The sequence below is a fragment of the Phytophthora cinnamomi genome, assembly GCF_018691715.1.
Source record: "Phytophthora cinnamomi strain GKB4 chromosome Unknown Contig14, whole genome shotgun sequence".
Taxonomy (NCBI): domain Eukaryota; phylum Oomycota; class Peronosporomycetes; order Peronosporales; family Peronosporaceae; genus Phytophthora; species Phytophthora cinnamomi.
Genome location: NW_027150947.1, coordinates 2,186,558 through 2,202,443, shown reverse-complemented (window position 1 = coordinate 2,202,443; position 15,886 = coordinate 2,186,558). Strand labels below are relative to the sequence as shown.

At 57.0% G+C, this 15,886-nt stretch overlaps 6 protein-coding genes across 7 annotated transcripts; 2 read left to right on the top strand and 4 right to left on the bottom strand.

Annotated features, from left to right (window-relative positions):
• Positions 1 to 620: 620 nt before the first annotated feature.
• Positions 621 to 1,813, bottom strand: IUM83_01423 (putative F-box protein; the record flags this gene model as incomplete). The annotated part of the gene is made up of 5 exons (XM_067925278.1): positions 621 to 815; positions 882 to 1,110; positions 1,182 to 1,368; positions 1,467 to 1,607; positions 1,693 to 1,813. 5 exons carry the CDS (start codon positions 1,811 to 1,813, stop codon positions 621 to 623), a joined length of 873 nt encoding a protein of 290 aa, XP_067797220.1.
• Positions 1,814 to 2,225: 412 nt separating this feature from the next.
• Positions 2,226 to 7,747, bottom strand: IUM83_01422 (Dysferlin protein; the record flags this gene model as incomplete). Its single annotated transcript, XM_067925277.1, has 7 exons — positions 2,226 to 3,101; positions 3,717 to 4,851; positions 4,927 to 4,999; positions 5,075 to 5,167; positions 6,944 to 7,345; positions 7,565 to 7,627; positions 7,732 to 7,747. The coding sequence occupies 7 exons, from the start codon at positions 7,745 to 7,747 to the stop codon at positions 2,226 to 2,228; spliced, it is 2,658 nt and encodes an 885-aa protein (XP_067797221.1).
• A 209-nt stretch (positions 7,748 to 7,956) lies between these two features.
• IUM83_01421 (60S ribosomal protein L13) lies at positions 7,957 to 9,127 on the top strand (the record flags this gene model as incomplete). Of its 2 annotated transcripts, XM_067925276.1 has the most annotated exons (3): positions 7,957 to 7,974; positions 8,206 to 8,286; positions 8,591 to 9,127. In XM_067925276.1, the coding sequence occupies 3 exons, from the start codon at positions 7,957 to 7,959 to the stop codon at positions 9,125 to 9,127; spliced, it is 636 nt and encodes a 211-aa protein (XP_067797361.1). The 2 variants fall into 2 exon arrangements, with proteins under 2 accessions (XP_067797361.1, XP_067797362.1); XM_067925275.1 differs by lacking the exon at positions 7,957 to 7,974.
• A 334-nt stretch (positions 9,128 to 9,461) lies between these two features.
• IUM83_01420 (Folate-Biopterin Transporter (FBT) family) lies at positions 9,462 to 10,934 on the bottom strand (the record flags this gene model as incomplete). The annotated part of the gene is made up of 1 exon (XM_067925274.1): positions 9,462 to 10,934. The coding sequence occupies one exon, from the start codon at positions 10,932 to 10,934 to the stop codon at positions 9,462 to 9,464; it is 1,473 nt and encodes a 490-aa protein (XP_067797222.1).
• A 237-nt stretch (positions 10,935 to 11,171) lies between these two features.
• Positions 11,172 to 12,494, top strand: IUM83_01419 (apoptosis antagonizing transcription factor; the record flags this gene model as incomplete). Its single annotated transcript, XM_067925273.1, has 1 exon — positions 11,172 to 12,494. The coding sequence occupies one exon, from the start codon at positions 11,172 to 11,174 to the stop codon at positions 12,492 to 12,494; it is 1,323 nt and encodes a 440-aa protein (XP_067797593.1).
• Positions 12,495 to 12,679: 185 nt separating this feature from the next.
• IUM83_01418 (WASH complex, subunit CCDC53) lies at positions 12,680 to 15,396 on the bottom strand (the record flags this gene model as incomplete). The annotated part of the gene is made up of 6 exons (XM_067925272.1): positions 12,680 to 13,689; positions 13,765 to 13,858; positions 13,938 to 14,210; positions 14,290 to 14,466; positions 14,542 to 15,165; positions 15,241 to 15,396. The coding sequence occupies 6 exons, from the start codon at positions 15,394 to 15,396 to the stop codon at positions 12,680 to 12,682; spliced, it is 2,334 nt and encodes a 777-aa protein (XP_067797655.1).
• Between the last annotated feature and the right edge of the window lie 490 nt (positions 15,397 to 15,886).

Here is a 15,886-nt window from a genome sequence, read left to right as displayed (position 1 = left end):
CCGTGGACCGTCCTCCGGTACCCCCACTGAGCAAAGCAGTCGCTCGTCGTCCGAAAATCCAAGTGCTGCGATACCTGCATCGTGCTCCGACAGTCGGAAAGCCAACCGTCGAGTGGAATAATCCCAAACAAGGACGTCTGCACGTCTGCCACGCTCACCTGAGGCTAGAATTCTTCCCGAAGGAGACATTGCGATACAGGATACACTACCCTCGTGGCCACGCAGGAAGAGCTGGCTGTGTGCATCTTGGAAGGACGTAAGCAGCACCGATCCCCCAGCTGGATACACATAGTCTCGCCCCGACGGGTGATAGTGAATCGCGTTTGGCACAGCCGAGAATCCGATGGTGTGCTCCAACTCGATCGCAGCAGGGGACTGCGACTGCTTGTCAAATCTTTGGTGGGGCTCGTTTGAGGCTATAGCGAACCCTCTTGAACCCGGCTTGCCGTCCATTGCAGGAACACCTTCATAACCCCGAGCATTGTTGCCACCATCGTACTGCATTGTGTCTCCCAGAACAGCGGGCGACTTCTTGGCACACTGCGAAGAGGCCCCAACACCACTGACCGACCGAGGAAAAGTAACCACTACACTAAACATATATCCCGAACTTAGCTCGCCTACTCGTACGCGCTCGCGGACTCCAGGAGCCCCGTTGCACCTACGTAGCTTAAGCACGTATAGTACGGAGGCAGATTGTTCTCCTGCATCCACCGAGCGACATCCACACCGATATCTTCTTGCCGGTCGAACAGATTCAACCGCAGCACTCCTCTGGACAGGAAGACCCGCGCTGGAAGCTCGAACGTGTGCATCTGCACAAAAGCAGTCAAGAGTGTTACAGTACTTCGTCCGTAGCGAAACATGTCGTGAATTCTCACCTTCATATCCTTGACAATACTGAACACCATGGACTCGTAGACCAGCGTGCCGATGTCTCCATTGTCGCCCAGCTCATACAGAGCGAACGACACCCGCTTGGGGGAGTACGTCGGACTGCCCGGATACCAGAACACCCGGTAGGGCACTACCTGCACGCTGTTCACCAGGCAGTTCTCCCACAGCGCGTAGTCCAGGTGGTCCGTCGTCGAGTACCCCCACGTCGAAGCACTACGGGAACCCCCGTCACCACGGCAACAATTAGTGTTTCAAGCAATTCGTGAGCCCGAACTCCACTGCACCTGCTCCAATAGCACGGACGGCTCCTCGCACAGCCGCACTCCACCTGCAGCCGCTTGGCGATGGCCTCGAAGGCGATGGGGTCGTCCGCTACCACCGTCGTGGACAGCAGCGCCACTCCGATGCCGCAGTGCGAGCGCGTCAGCGTGTTCTCCGCCGACTCGTTCGAGTGGTCCACCGACGAGCAGTCTGGCAACCGCAAGCAGCAGCAATACACAAAATGCGCCCCTTATTAGCTGCAACCAGAGCGCGAGCTCCTCCCAGTTAATTGCACCGCAGAGTCGCACCGCGCACTCGACGCAGCACCGAGAGCTCCTCGCCCACTGGGCTCTGCGTCATCATGGCGAGGCGCTTCCAGCCCGAGGAGCTCCTGGCCGTGCAGCCGCTCGCGTACAGCGCCATGCGCTGTGCCAGGACCCGCCACGTGTCTGCAGCGACCGCAACAGGCAAAGCGCAACGAGGTCAGAGCAATTCACGAGAAGAACGGCGGAAGGGGACGGGGAGACAACGCACCGCACTGGACGATGGTGTCCCGCACGTGGCGGTTGACAGCCTCCAAGCGCAGCAGCGACGCAAGGTCGGCGAACTGCAGGGCCAGCGCCAACAAGTCGCGGGGCAGGTCGCACAGCCCCATGATCAGAAATTCGCAAGTGACCCGTGTAGCTTCTGGGCGACAAAGTTGAACCTGCGTTGGATTGTACCTCTGAACTGCTTGTACTGCTTTGTTGAGCCTTTGTCACATACGAAAAATGTAACATTGATTGATGTTCTATACAAACGTGACTTTTATAGATGATAGAATAGTAAAGTACGCGTCTAGAATATAAAAATATATATGCGTTTACATGGACCTCGACTTCAAGTTACTTTGAGGCCACTTCATGGCGCTACTTTACTGACGTGGCGGACAGTCAATTAATCTCGCAATGAGCAGCAGCATGCACAAACCTATCGATACCCATTGAGACTTAGCCTCTCCTTTCGTATACAACACTAGCTGACTGATGTTTTGCAAAGAGGCCGGGACATCTCCGCGCTATTGCACTCTAGTCGTCCCATCGGCTCAACTCCTGGCGCAGCATGCGCTGGAACTGCGAGGTGGCGGCGCGCTCCTTCTCGATCTCGACTCGGAGACGCTTCATCTCGCCCACAGCGCGGTACTCCTGCAGCGACTCGTCCACTGTGCTCAGGCTCCCGAAGGTCCGCCTTACGCTCTGCATGGAGACTTGCACGGGCTGCTTCACGATAGCCCGGTCGCGCTTGCTGCTGCAGTGGTCGGCCACCAAAAGCTGTCGAGGCACGGAGGCGTGCGCAGCATCCAGAAGCCTAGCAACACTTGAGCCGAAGCCGCGCCAGCTGGCGGGGTAGTAGATGTTGATGTCGCTCAACGTCTCGAAAAACGTCTCGTAGATCTCCTCGAATATCTTCCGCCACGGCAGCAACGCATCCGCCTCCTGCGGCGTTACCATTTCCGTGACGCCGTCTTGCGTCAGGCGCTCGTGAATCGGGAGCAGCGCGCTGTAAATCCGTTTCTTGAGCTCGTACGTCGATACCGCCGTGGACGCTGGATACGATAGAAACAGTCGGTCAATGAAGTCCTCCACCTTTCTAAAGTAGACGTCGCAGGTTTGGTCACGCTGCACCGCGGAGGCCTCAGCTTCAATGCGAGTCACTTCAAGCGCCGTCAGCACTGTCCTAATCTCGTGCCGCCTCTCCTGTGAGTTCCAACCCTGTGGGGGATCCATCACGGCGAACTGCAGCTCAGGCGGCGGGTACGTGAGATCCATTACACCAGACGACAACACATCTTCGCGTACGCGCGGAAAAACGGCACAGATGTTGCTGTGGACACCTATTGATGACTCATACTGGTTCATCATAGCCTTGACACTGCCCTCTAGAAGTTCTTTCAGACCGGCACTCTTAAGGTTGCACACAGGAGGGGTCAAGGCTGCAATCTTTGTCAGTGCTTGGCCAAACTTCTGAGGGAGGAGATTGCCTGCATCGACAAACTCAACGCTGGCATTGGCTACCTGCGAAGAGAATCGGCTTTGTACTCGTTCGACACAACTTCCAAGCGTGCTCATGAGGAGTGCCCGTGAAGACTTGACTTCTGCTGAAGTGAATCCCAGCGCAAGCACAGCCACGCGGCACCCTGTCTTCAGTGACGATAACAATTCTCCAACTCGCTGTTCCCAACTGCTGCAACTGCCAGCCTTCTGGAGTGCGCTCAGATCAACCGGAAGCAGGATAGCTGACGTCGCAGCGAGTTTTTCTGCCTGCATTTCGTGCGCGTTTCTCTGAGTAAAAGTTGAATCGAGATACCGGCAGCACACAGCAACACCCTGCGCCATACCATTGCTAGAATGAAAAGTGCGAAAACAGTCGGGCTCGGGTTCTGCAGCATTCTGTGTACCAGCCCTGACTGCGCACCACAAACCAAACGACGACGCAGTGCCATCCAGTAGATCTGCTATCACCAACTTCCACGCGATCGACGGAGCCCCTCGATTTTGTCTTCGAAGCGAGCCACTGACCAATTCTAGGATGTCTTCCGAGCTCCATAGCGACAATACTTCTGCATCCGAAGATGGGAAATCGGCTACAGTGCTGGGCACTTGCTTCAGTCGCCTCGTGCCAATCGGGGTGCCAATCGTTCCGTCAGCTCCTCTAAACAACCACTGCACACTATCTTTCGCCTTTTGATGAGGGCGATCAAGTCGAAGCTTTCTTGCATCAATAGTAATGGGCCCGGGACCGTTCCGTGAAACTTGCACATACATCTTCCACATGTGAAGCCTCAGCTTCAGAACAGCATGCCTTTGCTTCTCGATGCGGCGGACGCGCTTTCTTTCCTCTCGCTCCTTGGCCAATTGAGCTTGGCGTTGAGCTTCAAGTGCAGCTTCACGTGCTTGCCGCGCTCGCGCCTCCGCTAACTCTTGCTGACGACGTCGCTCTAGTTCTTCTGCAACTTTCCGTCGAAGTTCTTCTTGCCGTTTTTCTTCTTGCCGACGTCGTTCTTCTTCAGCTGCCTTTAATCTTAACGCTTCAGCTTGTTGTAAGGCTGCAAGCCTTTGACGCTCAGCTTCTCGAGCGGCCTCTTCAACTCGTCTGCGCTGTTCTTCCAGTTCGCGTTGTTTCTTTTGCTCGCGAAGCTTAGCTTCCAGCTCTTCTTGCTGCCGCTTTGCTTCGGCAGCTTCCTTCACTGCTTGGGCTCGGACAATAGCTTCATTCTTAGCCTGTTCTTCGCGTTGAGCAGCTTCCTCAGCTGCAGCCTTTTTAGCCTGGTCTTGACGAACCTTCGCTTCTTTCGCCTGCTCAAGTTCCCGCATCCTCTGTATCATTGCTTGCTTCTTTTGCTCAAGCTCCATCTTTCTCTGCGCAATCATATCAAGGTCTTGCCGTTTCTGATTGATATCACCTAGCTGCTGAGCATTTCCAAAGGCCGCAGAGGCGCTGCCCGGTGTGGGAGGAGCACTCGATGGGGGTGCCATTGGCACTCCTTCGTTGTAGTCCACGAAGTACGAGTAGTCATCTTCGTACTCAGGTCTATCCGGGTACAGCCTCGCTCGTTCCTCTCGTTCAGAATCTTGGATCAGCTTGCTCAGCGCGGGGTATTCATCTCGAGCGTATTCCGTCACGCCACGACAAATATCTCGCCGTAAGTAGTTGCTGTAGACAGACACAAAGAAGACACTGGTGAGAACTCGAGTATGGATAGCTGTAGGTATGACCAATGACCCATACCCCTGTTTCATCCCGACGTAGATCTTGGAGCTTCGGATCTTCAACGGTGTATTGTTTCGACGCAGTTGAACATCTACACGAACAAACAACACGAAACCGTCACTATACACGTCACCAAGCAAACCTAATAAGCGAGTACTTTTCGTACCTGTCTCAAAATCGCCACCGAACTTCACAAGGATTGCGCTGTCGTCACCACCTCCAGGTCTACTGGATATCTTTAGCTGATGCTCTTGGCACACTGAGTATGCGTGCTCAATATCATCAAAACACAGCAATTCCACCAAGTCCTCCAGCGGGTAAGTTTGGCTGCGATAAGCTCGGTTCATACGAAGCAATGCTGAGGACCGGACATTCGGGATGTACCGGAACAATAAGCACGATTGCAAGTAGGTTGCTTGCCGAAGCAGGGAGAAAAACTGGAAATAGTCGCCAGTGTGGCGAGCAACAAATACACGCATCGCGAACTTCATGTGGGGGCTCTCCAAAATGTCCCGCGGAAGATTCTTCACATATTTCAACACATCCATACCACGACCATTGTCCAGTGTGCAGAGGATAAAATATGCTCGACATTCAGCCTCGAACGGACTGAGGTATGCGGGATCTCCCACTTTGTGACTTTCATCGTATAACTCGTTCAGTGATTTGAGAGTTTGGCCAAGTTGCTCCATGTTTTGCTGTGCCACGAAGCTTGGAGTCTCGATCAGTTCGTGTTCACTGAGAACGTGATAACGTGCAATACGTTCGTGAATGTCGAGGGCTATAGGGTGCACACGACCTCCTGCGCCACGATAGTTTTGCAGGACGAAGTCTTTGCGGATCATTCGAAACCTATCCCAGCAGAAGTTATAGAGCTCGATGGCCTCCGGAACCCGAGGTGGCTGAAAGCGTGGATCCAAGCCGCACTGCTCCAAATCCATGATTGCCTGCTCGATATATAGTTGAGTTCGTCGGAGAACACCAGGGGGGCGAATTTCCTCAGGGATATCCAGTTTATGATCAGCCGAACTGCGCTGAAAACGCTTAATGATCATATCACGTTCAGTTCCTGGCTGATCAGGGAAGCACTTTTCGAAGACACTCAATTCATCAACCCGAATGTGCAGCTCCCGTTCTGCCGGACTACACATATCAGCACAGACTCCGTCCAGATTCGTAGCTGCCGACAGCTCTGCTTTGCTCCCATCATCTCGGGACGACGTGGCCCCGGACGTTACGGGAAGAAATGGAGTTTCTTCATCACTTGTAACAACTGGGACCTTCTTCTTAGGCCGGGTTTGCCGCTGCTTCGGATGCTTCTCATTGGTGGGACTTGCTTTGGGTGCGCTAAACGCGTTTCCTTCCGGCGGGAATTTCGGGTTGTTTCTAGACTGTCCGCCAAAGGGGTTTGCATCTTGCTCCGCTGATGCGCCAAATCCCTGAGCTCGTTTGCCTTTTCCAAACGGCGATTTTTTCGCGCCGTTCATTCGCGCCTCCATTGATGCCATCTTATCTGCATTGGCGAATCCTCCCGCTGATGCATCTGAGCCGAACTTCGGCGTAGTCTGTCGTCTCTTATCCATGGCACCACCAAATGTTGTCGCAGGTGCGGAACCACCAGGAGGAGATGGCTTTCCGAATGCAGGGGAAGACTGGAAGCTGCTACTACTCGCTGCTCCACCAAAAGTCGTGTGGACAGTGGGAGCATTGGAGGTGCCACCAGCAGCGAAAGGATTATCCACACGTGAGCCTGCAGCGTTGGGGGTAATCTGTTTCTTTCGTACTCGGACACCAGCCGATTGGCCTCCAAATGAAGTTCCTGGTGATGACAGTGGCGCTGGCGCCGCTGTGCTGCCGGATCCAAACCCATTTGAGTCTTGCGTAAACGAGCCCTGACCGCGTTTGGGCGTAGGCGCACCAAAAGCAGTCTGCCCTCCACCAAACCCACTGTCGTTTCCTCCGAACGCCGTATTGCCTCCACCAAAAGACGCCGATCCACTGCCGCCAAACGTAGTCTTTGTTGAAGCATTCCCACCGAACGCGTTGCCTCGATTCTTTGCACCGCCTGCCGACGCCGACCCAAACGTCGTGTGGGCACCAGCTGCGTTCGCAGAGTGCGAGATGCCGTTCTGTCCGAATGGTGCGCCTCCAAACGCAGTCGTCGAAGTGCCCTGAGCGTTGTTCTTGCCAGTCTTCTTCTGTCCGAACGGATTACCGCTCGTTGAGGCTGCACCAAAGCCGCCCGACGGTGCCGGAGGAGCTCCAGTCAGGCCTCCAGGCGGCAGAGGTGGCTGTTTGCCGAACCCGCCGCCGGGAGCGCCCGCCAGGCCGCCCGGAGGCAGCGGCGGCTGGCTGCCGAAGCCGGAGCTCTGTCCGAACGCCGTCTTGGCGGCCGAAGCGTTGACGCCCGACTGGAACGGGTTCACTGCCGTCGACCCTGGACACGCCACGGGGCAGCCACTGATCAATACCTACAAGTAGAGAGAGAGAGAGAGAAGCGTGGCGGCGTGTGCTCATAGAGAGAGAGAGAGAGAGAGAGTCTCGGTCCTGAGAGAAGACTGTCTATCCGTCTATCTGTCTGTGCCTACAGCACGAGCGCGCCCTCCCTCGCGCACAAGCACCAGCGTAACCAGCGTAACCCTGAACCCTGTCTTACCTTGGCTCTGCGCGAACGGGTTGCCGCCCTGCGCCGCGAAGCCTCCGAAGCCTCCGCCGCGATCTGCGCAACAGTGAGGAGAACGTATCAGCGCGTAACTCGCCATCCACGCGGCCAATCGGCGCGCAAGAAGGCGCGAAATACAGCGCAGAGAACACAGAACGCACTGCCTGAGCTGAACATGGCGCTGCTGTCCCAGAGAGCCGCCGCGTCGCCGCCGAGAAGGTGTCGCGTCCTGGTCCGGGCTCGCCGTGTTGGGATGCTCTTGAGGCTATAACCGTACCCCCTCCACAAACACGGTACAGTGTACCGTCGTTTAGGTCTTATGTGGGCCACGCTATGTTGGGAATTTCAGCGCGCCTAGGCCAGGCCTCTGCCCGCGATCTGATTGGCTGCGGCGGTGGGGCATAGTGAGTCCAAGTGAGCTCGAGGACTGGAGAGCCTTGCGCGTTGGGGAACCACCAATTCTCCCGGCCGCCGGCTCCGCTGGCTGTTGGTGCGCTCCAAGTTCCAAATTGCCCGCAACTTTCTGAGTAACTTCGCGCGAAGGTAAATCCCTCGGCGCGTGTGTTCCCCCCCATGCATGGGCCTCTCAGACACTCACGCCTGCCCCTCTGTGCCTCTTCCTCGCTAGTTGAAAGATGGTGAAGCACAACAACGTCATCCCCAACGGCCACTTCCACAAGTACTGGGAGTCCCGAATCAAGACTTGGTTCGACCAGGTAAGCGCGTGATCCGCAGCGATAGAGCAGCCAGCCAGCCAGCAGCTACAGCACAGCACACACACACACACACACACACACACACACACACGTCTGTGGTCTCCGCAGTCGTAAACGAGCGAGAGAAGGAGGCGGCGTACAGGTCTTTCCACAGCGCGGGACAGCGTAGATACATTTAGGAGCTTCCGGATTGAAGACGACGACCACAGGAGACCGTGTGCTGGCGTGCTGTCTGCCTGGCTGGGTGGACTATAGACGACCGCAGTGTAGGTTCTGATGCCCGTTGTTGTGACCACCCTACCAGGCTGCCAAGAAGAAGACCCGCCGTCTGAGACGTAAGGCTAAGGCCGCCGCCATCGCCCCGCGTCCGGCCGCTGGTCTGCTGCGCCCCGCCGTGCACTGCCCCACGATCAAGTACGGCTCGAAGGTCCGTGCCGGCAAGGGCTTCACGTTGGAGGAGCTGAAGGAGGCTGGCATCAACCGCAAGCAGGCCCTGAGCATCGGCATCGCCGTGGACTTCCGCCGCACCAACAAGTCGGTGGAGTCGCTCCAGGCCAACGTGCACCGCCTCAAGGCCTACAAGGCCAAGCTCGTGGTGTTCCCGCGCAAGAGCAACAAGCCCAAGAACGGCGACTCGGCTGTGGAGGAGACCAAGAACGCCGTGCAGCACACGGGCCCGATCCTCCCGATCACGCGCTCGAGCATCAAGTCGACCACGGCCGTCATCACGCCCGAGATGAAGGAGAAGAGCGTGTTCACGCAGCTGCGTGTGGCCCGCGCCGACAAGCGCATCTTCGGCAAGCAGGCCAAGCGTCTGGCCGACAAGAAGGAGAAGAAGTAAGTGTCGGTCGCGTCGACAGCTACTGGCCAGCTCTCTTGATCGACTCGTTGTCGAGAGGGACGGCGCTCCCGAAGGTCTTTTGCGGAAAATTGGAACACAATACATCGCGCATCAAAAAAACTATGGGTCTCGGTGTTATCGTTGTGCAGTGTGTGTTGTCGCTGGTAGTTTGCTATTCGTGACACTGATTTCCGATGTTGTTGGTGTCGTTTGATGCTTCAACTGCTGGATCCTGCTGTTGTCGGCAACAGCGAATGCATTCATGGTTAATTTCATTTTAGACTGGGCAATTCATCTACTACGTGATGCAAACCATCATCTAAATCTACGTAGCTCACACCCTGACGTCGGCATACGCTTCCGGTTCCGAGAGAAGAGGCTGCTTCTCCGGCTCGTCGGACAGCATTGTAATCGACTTGAGCTTCTCCCGGCCTCCGCCCACGCTGGTGTTTTCTGACGTATCAACCTTCTCTGGTAACACACAGAGAAACACCAAGACAAGCAGCTGACTAACAGACGCGATCACCACGACGATCCAAAGTTGACTCCAGTCCACAATTTTGGAGGTCGGGTCAGGCACGATCCCCAGCGCCAACACCACGACAGAACTGAGTACTCCGGACACGACGCCGCCGAAGTCCATAAAAGACAGGAACAACGCGTACGTAAGGCCCTGGACTTCGGGGTTCGCTGGGCAGTAGTACGTCGCCACGACCAGCAGTTGAAGCAGTGCGAACTCGGAGGTGAAGGACGTGATGAACGACTCGGCCGTGCTGAACGTGCATACGGAGACGGGAAGGTCGACCACCGGCGGGGCCAGTAGCAATCGTGGCAGCCCGGCAGCAACACAGCACACTGTCGACAGCAAGAAGACGCTTCGGACGTTTTTGTTGGTACACCACTTGGCGTACGCCAGGCACGAAAGAAAGCGTCCGATCATGCCGGCCAGGGACATGTACTGCAAGCACTCTCGATGGTCTTCAAGCAGCGAGAACGTGTACTGGTACCAGATCGTCCCGTCGTCCGGCAGCGCGTTGCATAGGAAGAAGAAGAGCATCGGCGGCAGCACCGGCTTGATGAGCTCGGCCTTGCGCTGCAGGTCGCGCTTGAACGGCAGCCACCAGGAGCTCAGCCAACTGCCGCACGAGGAGGCCCGCACCATGCCGTCCACAGCTCCGCTGCTTGCGTCGCTTTCACCTCGGAGGAAGTCGTATACCGGCATCTCCTGCAGCGCCAGCACGCAGACCGCAGCCGCCGTGAGAGGCAGCATGGAGGTCCACCCGATGACGGTCTGGGGGCTGATGCTCTTGTCTCGGTACACGGGGATGCCGAGCGCCAGCGCCGCGATGGAGGCTGTGTTCTTGACGGTGTTGGCCAGGGCCTGCACGTGTGCGCTGCTCCTGCTGGTGGCGTCGCCCGTCGTGAGGTTCACGAGCAGGAGGCCGAGCATGAGCTGCGCGAAGGCCTCGGCCACGGCGTCCAGCAGCCTGACCACGAAGGCGCCGGCGATGGAATGCACGTAGGTGGCCGTGAGCACGAGCGACGCGGCCGCCACCAGCTCGCACAGCAGGATGTAGGACTTGCGGCGGTACCCGAAGAGCGGCACGCAGTCGGACAGCAGTCCGTAGAGCGGCTTGAGGTTCCACGGGAAGAAGGACACCGAGTAGTAGAGCGTGGTGGTGGCCGGCGGCATGTGGATCACGTCGAACAGCCACTCGCCGTACGCCGTCATGGGGAACGTCTGGCAGAAGGCGTGCAGGAAGTACAGCGCCAGCAGCGCAAGCGGCATGCGCGGCGTCGCCTTCATCTCTTCGCCGCTTATGCCCATCTGATACCGGCCCGCATCAGGTGGCTTCAACGGGCAGGACACAATAATATCAGTGTCTTCAGCGGTACGCTCTCCGCTTTTGATTGGCGCGGAGCTGTACGCCGCGTTGATTCGTTGAAATGTCAAGATCGCTTATTGACCAATGAGCGGCGGTATTCGCCCCTGTCGACCAAGCGCTGCACGCACTTGACTATCGCTGGCTGGCAGGACGCGGCCATGGCGCGCGACGAGTTCAACATCGACGAGGCCGAGGACTTCGACGACGGCACGCGCGCCGTGCTGCACGCGGACGAGGAGTCAGATGCATCGGCCGAGACGCAGGACGCCACGCGGCTGCGCTCGTCGCGCAAGCAGCGGCTGCAGGCGGGGCGCCAGGGCGGCAAGCAGCGCGAGCAGGCGTCGGCCCTGCGCGTCAAGAACTGGGACGCCGGGCTGCTGGAGAGCGCCGAGTACGCGGGCAAGGTGGTGAAGCGCAAGGAGCTGGACGAGGACGAGGGCGTGGACTCGCCCGACGAGGACGCCATGGCTGACTGGTCCGACGCGGAACCTTTCGGTGCCTCGGACGACGAGAAGGAGGAGGAGGCTGAAGAAGAGGAGGAGGAGGAAGAAGAAGAAGAGGATAGTCACGACGAGGACAAGAGCGCGGAGATGCTGATCCGCGGCTTCCAGAAGGAGGACTCGGCGCGACTCATGGGCGCGCAGGACAGCGAGAAGGTCGTGCAGAAGGCGCAGCACGTGCGCCACCAGAAGCTGCTGTGGGAGCGCTGCCTCGAGGTGCAGATCTACACCAAGCGCCTGCTGACGACGGCCAAGGACGCGGCGACGCACGAGACGGAAAGAGAGACTACGGACGAGGAGGAAGCGGCCAAGACCAAGCAGCAGGTGGTCGACGAGCTCTACAGGAGCATCGACGCCGTGTCGGCGCTGCAAGAGAAACTCTGCAACGTCCCGGAGCTCACGGTGCCCGCCGCGGACTCGCCCTCGAAGAAGCGCAAGCGCGCGTGCGACGAGCTGTGGCAGGAGATCACGGCCGGCAACAGCGCCATGCTGCCCCAGTACAACGATATTCTCAACACATACACGCGCAAGACCGACCTGGCGGCCGGTGGCAAGAACAATCAGGCCAAGAAATTCAAGGCTGTCAATCAGGATATCCTGGCGCAGGTTGAGTCGGTGCTGGTGGACCCGCAGCGAATCAAGAGGAAAGCGCACGCGCCGCTGGATGTGCCGGAGGCCGAAGCCACAGAAGGAGGCGACGACCTGCTGGACGAGCTCATGTACGACGACTCGGACTTCTACCAGCAGCTTCTGAAGGAATTTATCGAGAGTGGCGGAGGCGGCGCTGGCCAGGACGCTATGGTGAGGCGCACTCACCGCAAGAAGAAGAAAATTGTCAACCGCAAGGCCAGCAAGGGTCGTCAACTGCGCTACACGGTGCACCCCAAGCTAGAGAACTTCATGTTCCCAGACCCGTACCCGAAGCCGGAAATGGACGTGGACGAGCTGTTCCGCTCGCTCTTTGGACAGGTTCGGCAGTAGACAGACAGCACGCTGTTGACGATGAATAGATTGATTTTGGATCTTAAGTGTTCTGTTGAGCAAGCTCCAAGAGAGATGCCTTCTTCTACTCTAGCTGCAGAAGATGTAACGCGCAAAAATCCTCTCCCTCCCTACGCCAGACGATGGCGCTGCGTTGCGGTCAAAGGAAGACACCCTTAATTTCCTTATAGCACATCGTCCTCTTCTTCTTCCTCCTTCTCGCCTGTTAGATACGCCTCCTTGATCTTCGCCAAATATGCTTCCACTTCGCGCAGACGCAGCTCGTTCACTCCGTTGGCACCAATCTTCTTCACAATGCCCACCAACGTGATCGCTTTCTCGGCAACATGTACTACAGCCAAAGCTCGAATCTTCTTGGCGCGCGTTGCATTTTCCAATGATCGGAACTCCTCTTCAGCCAGGTCCATGGAGGCATCGGCCAAGACTGCTGCAGAGTCAATTAGCGCAGTGCCACGCTCTTCAAAGCGCTCCGGGATGTTGAATTCGTGCAACTGTCGCACTTCTGCCGCGTAGGAGGCGCTCTTAAATACTTTGTGTTTGAGTTTTACGGTGTCCTTCAGCAACTGTGTGAACTTGTCGATCAGCTCGGGCTTGCCCTTGGCAATAGCGCGCATAGTTGCCGGAGCGTTGAGAATTTGTGCGCGCTTAGCGATCAACTGACCAGCATCACGCTCCAAGAACGAAAGTCCCCAGAGTCGTCCATATGCCTTGCCAGCATCTAACCTTTCCTGTTCCGAGAAGTACCAATCTCGTGTCTCCTTGTTCTTGATGAGAAGACGCGACGACCAGGTCTGAACGGAGTCAGTTCCCAGCGCAAGTCCATACTCCTCCAGCTTCGGACCAATGGTTTTGCAGAAGGAAATCGCCACTTCATCTGTGGAAAGCTTCGTTGACAGCAGCTCCGTCACCAAGCGATTTACCTCGTCACGGTTCTCCACAAGCTTCTTGTTGCTCTCTTTTCGTGCCTTCTTCTCAAGCTGCTCGATCATGCTCATACCACCAGGGCCCTTCGACTGCTGAGATTCGTCGCCGAAGATATCGTCGATGGCGCTCTCGGCATCAGCAAGCTCTCGAGCCATCTGATCTTCAACTGATCGCGGTGGCATGCCATCTACCGCGCCACCACTGCTACCGCGACCACGTGCACTGCTTGATAAACCTCCACCGTTTGACACTGAATCGAGCGAAAGAGCAACATGTCGGTACGTCAGTTATGGATGTCGATGTGATGAGGCATCCTTCATTGTACCTTGTTGAATAATTTGCTGATGCTGCATGAGAATGCTGAAAAGCTGCTCCATCGAAACAGGTCCAGTGGGGGAAGCTGGAGCTTGAGCAGGCGGCTAGTTCATACATAAAATATAGCGTAAAAGTCAGCAAACCTCGCAACGTAACTTTGGTCGGAAGATATTCACCACTTACACCAGGGTCATTGGGAGAAACGTTGTCCGGATGGTCGAGAAGATCGGGATCCACTTCTTCTGCCTTCATTTTCAGCTTAATCTGCTCATCAGGCATGCCCATTTGCCGCAATTTGAAATACTTGTGCAGCTTCGGATCATCTTTTACAAGGAGTGGTGAGTAGGGAACGACGGGGGCAGACGCCGGCATTGAAGGCCAGCTAAAGCCCCCATTTGCTCCTTGTTGTGGAGACAACGGTGCCGAAGGATACCCTGCCGAGATTTGCAACGGCGGCTTTTTGTCAAAAGCACAACAAACACAGGCTAAAGGTCAGCTCACGCAAACGTAAATCCCGTAGCTATAACAAACGTACACCAGGGTCATTCGGCGACATTTTGTTCGGCGTGTCCAGCAGGGCGGGGTCAACTCCGTCAGCCTCCATTTTCATCTTGATCTGGTCGACCGGCATCTCCATACTCTTCAACTTGAAGTACTTCTTGAACGCTGGGTCCTCCGCCACAGTCAGCGGAATATACGCGCCCTTCCCCGGCTAGACAAACAGCAAACAAAAGACTTTCAGTCGCAACGCAACGCCATCTCAAACAGCAGGTGTCACATCACATACCCCGGGGTCGTTCGGAGAAACGTCGTCGGGCGTGTCCAGCAGGGCCGGGTTAACGCCATCTGTCTCCATCTTCGTCTTGATCTGCTGTAGGGGCATATCCATGCTCTTCAACTTGAAGTACTTGACAAACGCCGGGTCGTCCTTCACCAGCAGCGGCGTGTAGACGCTCATGGCCACGGGCAGCACGGCTCCCGCCTGCGGCGCGTAGGCTACAGTCTGCGTCTTCTTCTCCAGCTCCATGAGTTTCTGCTGCAGTGCCTTGATCTCCTTCAGACTGGCGCCCGAGGCGCCTCTCTCGCGGGTGGCGGCCCCGCTCTTCTTGTCCGCCATGAGCTGCGAGATTTGGCGTTGCAGCTTGTCGATGGACGAGCTGGTGGTGACAGCGTCCGCCTTGGACGCCAGGTCCAGCAGCTTCTTGATCTGGTTGGGCGTGAGGCCAGGGACGGCCACGCCGCCCGCGCCTCTGCCCGCCAGCGGGGCGCGGGGCGCGTCGTCGTCGTCCGAGTCGCTGTCGTCGTCTTCCTCCTCGCTCTCGCTCTCCTCCTCCTCCTCGGCCGCCTCGAGCTCCATGCGCATCTTGATGCACAAGTTGCGGTGTGCACTGGCGTGGCGCCGCTTGCAGGTCTGCAGGTGAATTCACGTAATTACGTCAGTTCGACGGCATGTCTTAGTCTTATTTCGCGAGCTATTCGAGCGCACTTCGCTGCAGTAGAAGGCCCTGTTGCAGATGGTGCAGGCCAGCGCCGCGTTGGGCGTGGCGCAGTAGGCGCAGTCCTCGCCCGAGCCGCCCGTGAAGCCGCCCACCATGCTCGTGAGGCGGCTCATGAGCTCGTCGTCGCTGTCGCTGTCCGCCATGCTGCCGAGAGTCAATTGACTTGCTTGATGCTTGATGGGCTGGAGGCTTCTTGAGGTCTGGGCCCAAAGGCGCTCGGCGCCGTTTCTCAGGTTGGAGCTAAAAATAGCTGGGCCATAAACGGGTCGGCTCGATGATGGCTGTCGTGGAGATCGGTGGCGATGCCTGTCTAACGGTGTTGCCTCCTTATTTTTATCTTCCTCATCGCCTGGATATGCGTCTGCCTGCTGCCTGTGGCAATACGCAGCAGCTCAACGCGAACGAAACTGCGGAGCAGCAGGGAGCTCTATGCGCTCTGGTCCTCATTGCTAATTCCGCCTGCTGGCGGCGCGGCAACTGCTGTTTGCCAGAGCCCCCGGATCAGATCTCCTGGGCGAGAGCACTTCAACTTGCAGTGCGGCGTCATAGGCAAGCAAAGACCAGGATGCTGGTTGTCATGAAAATCCGTGTATTGGTTGCATTGGAATGAATAAATATGCCACGGAGCTTCCA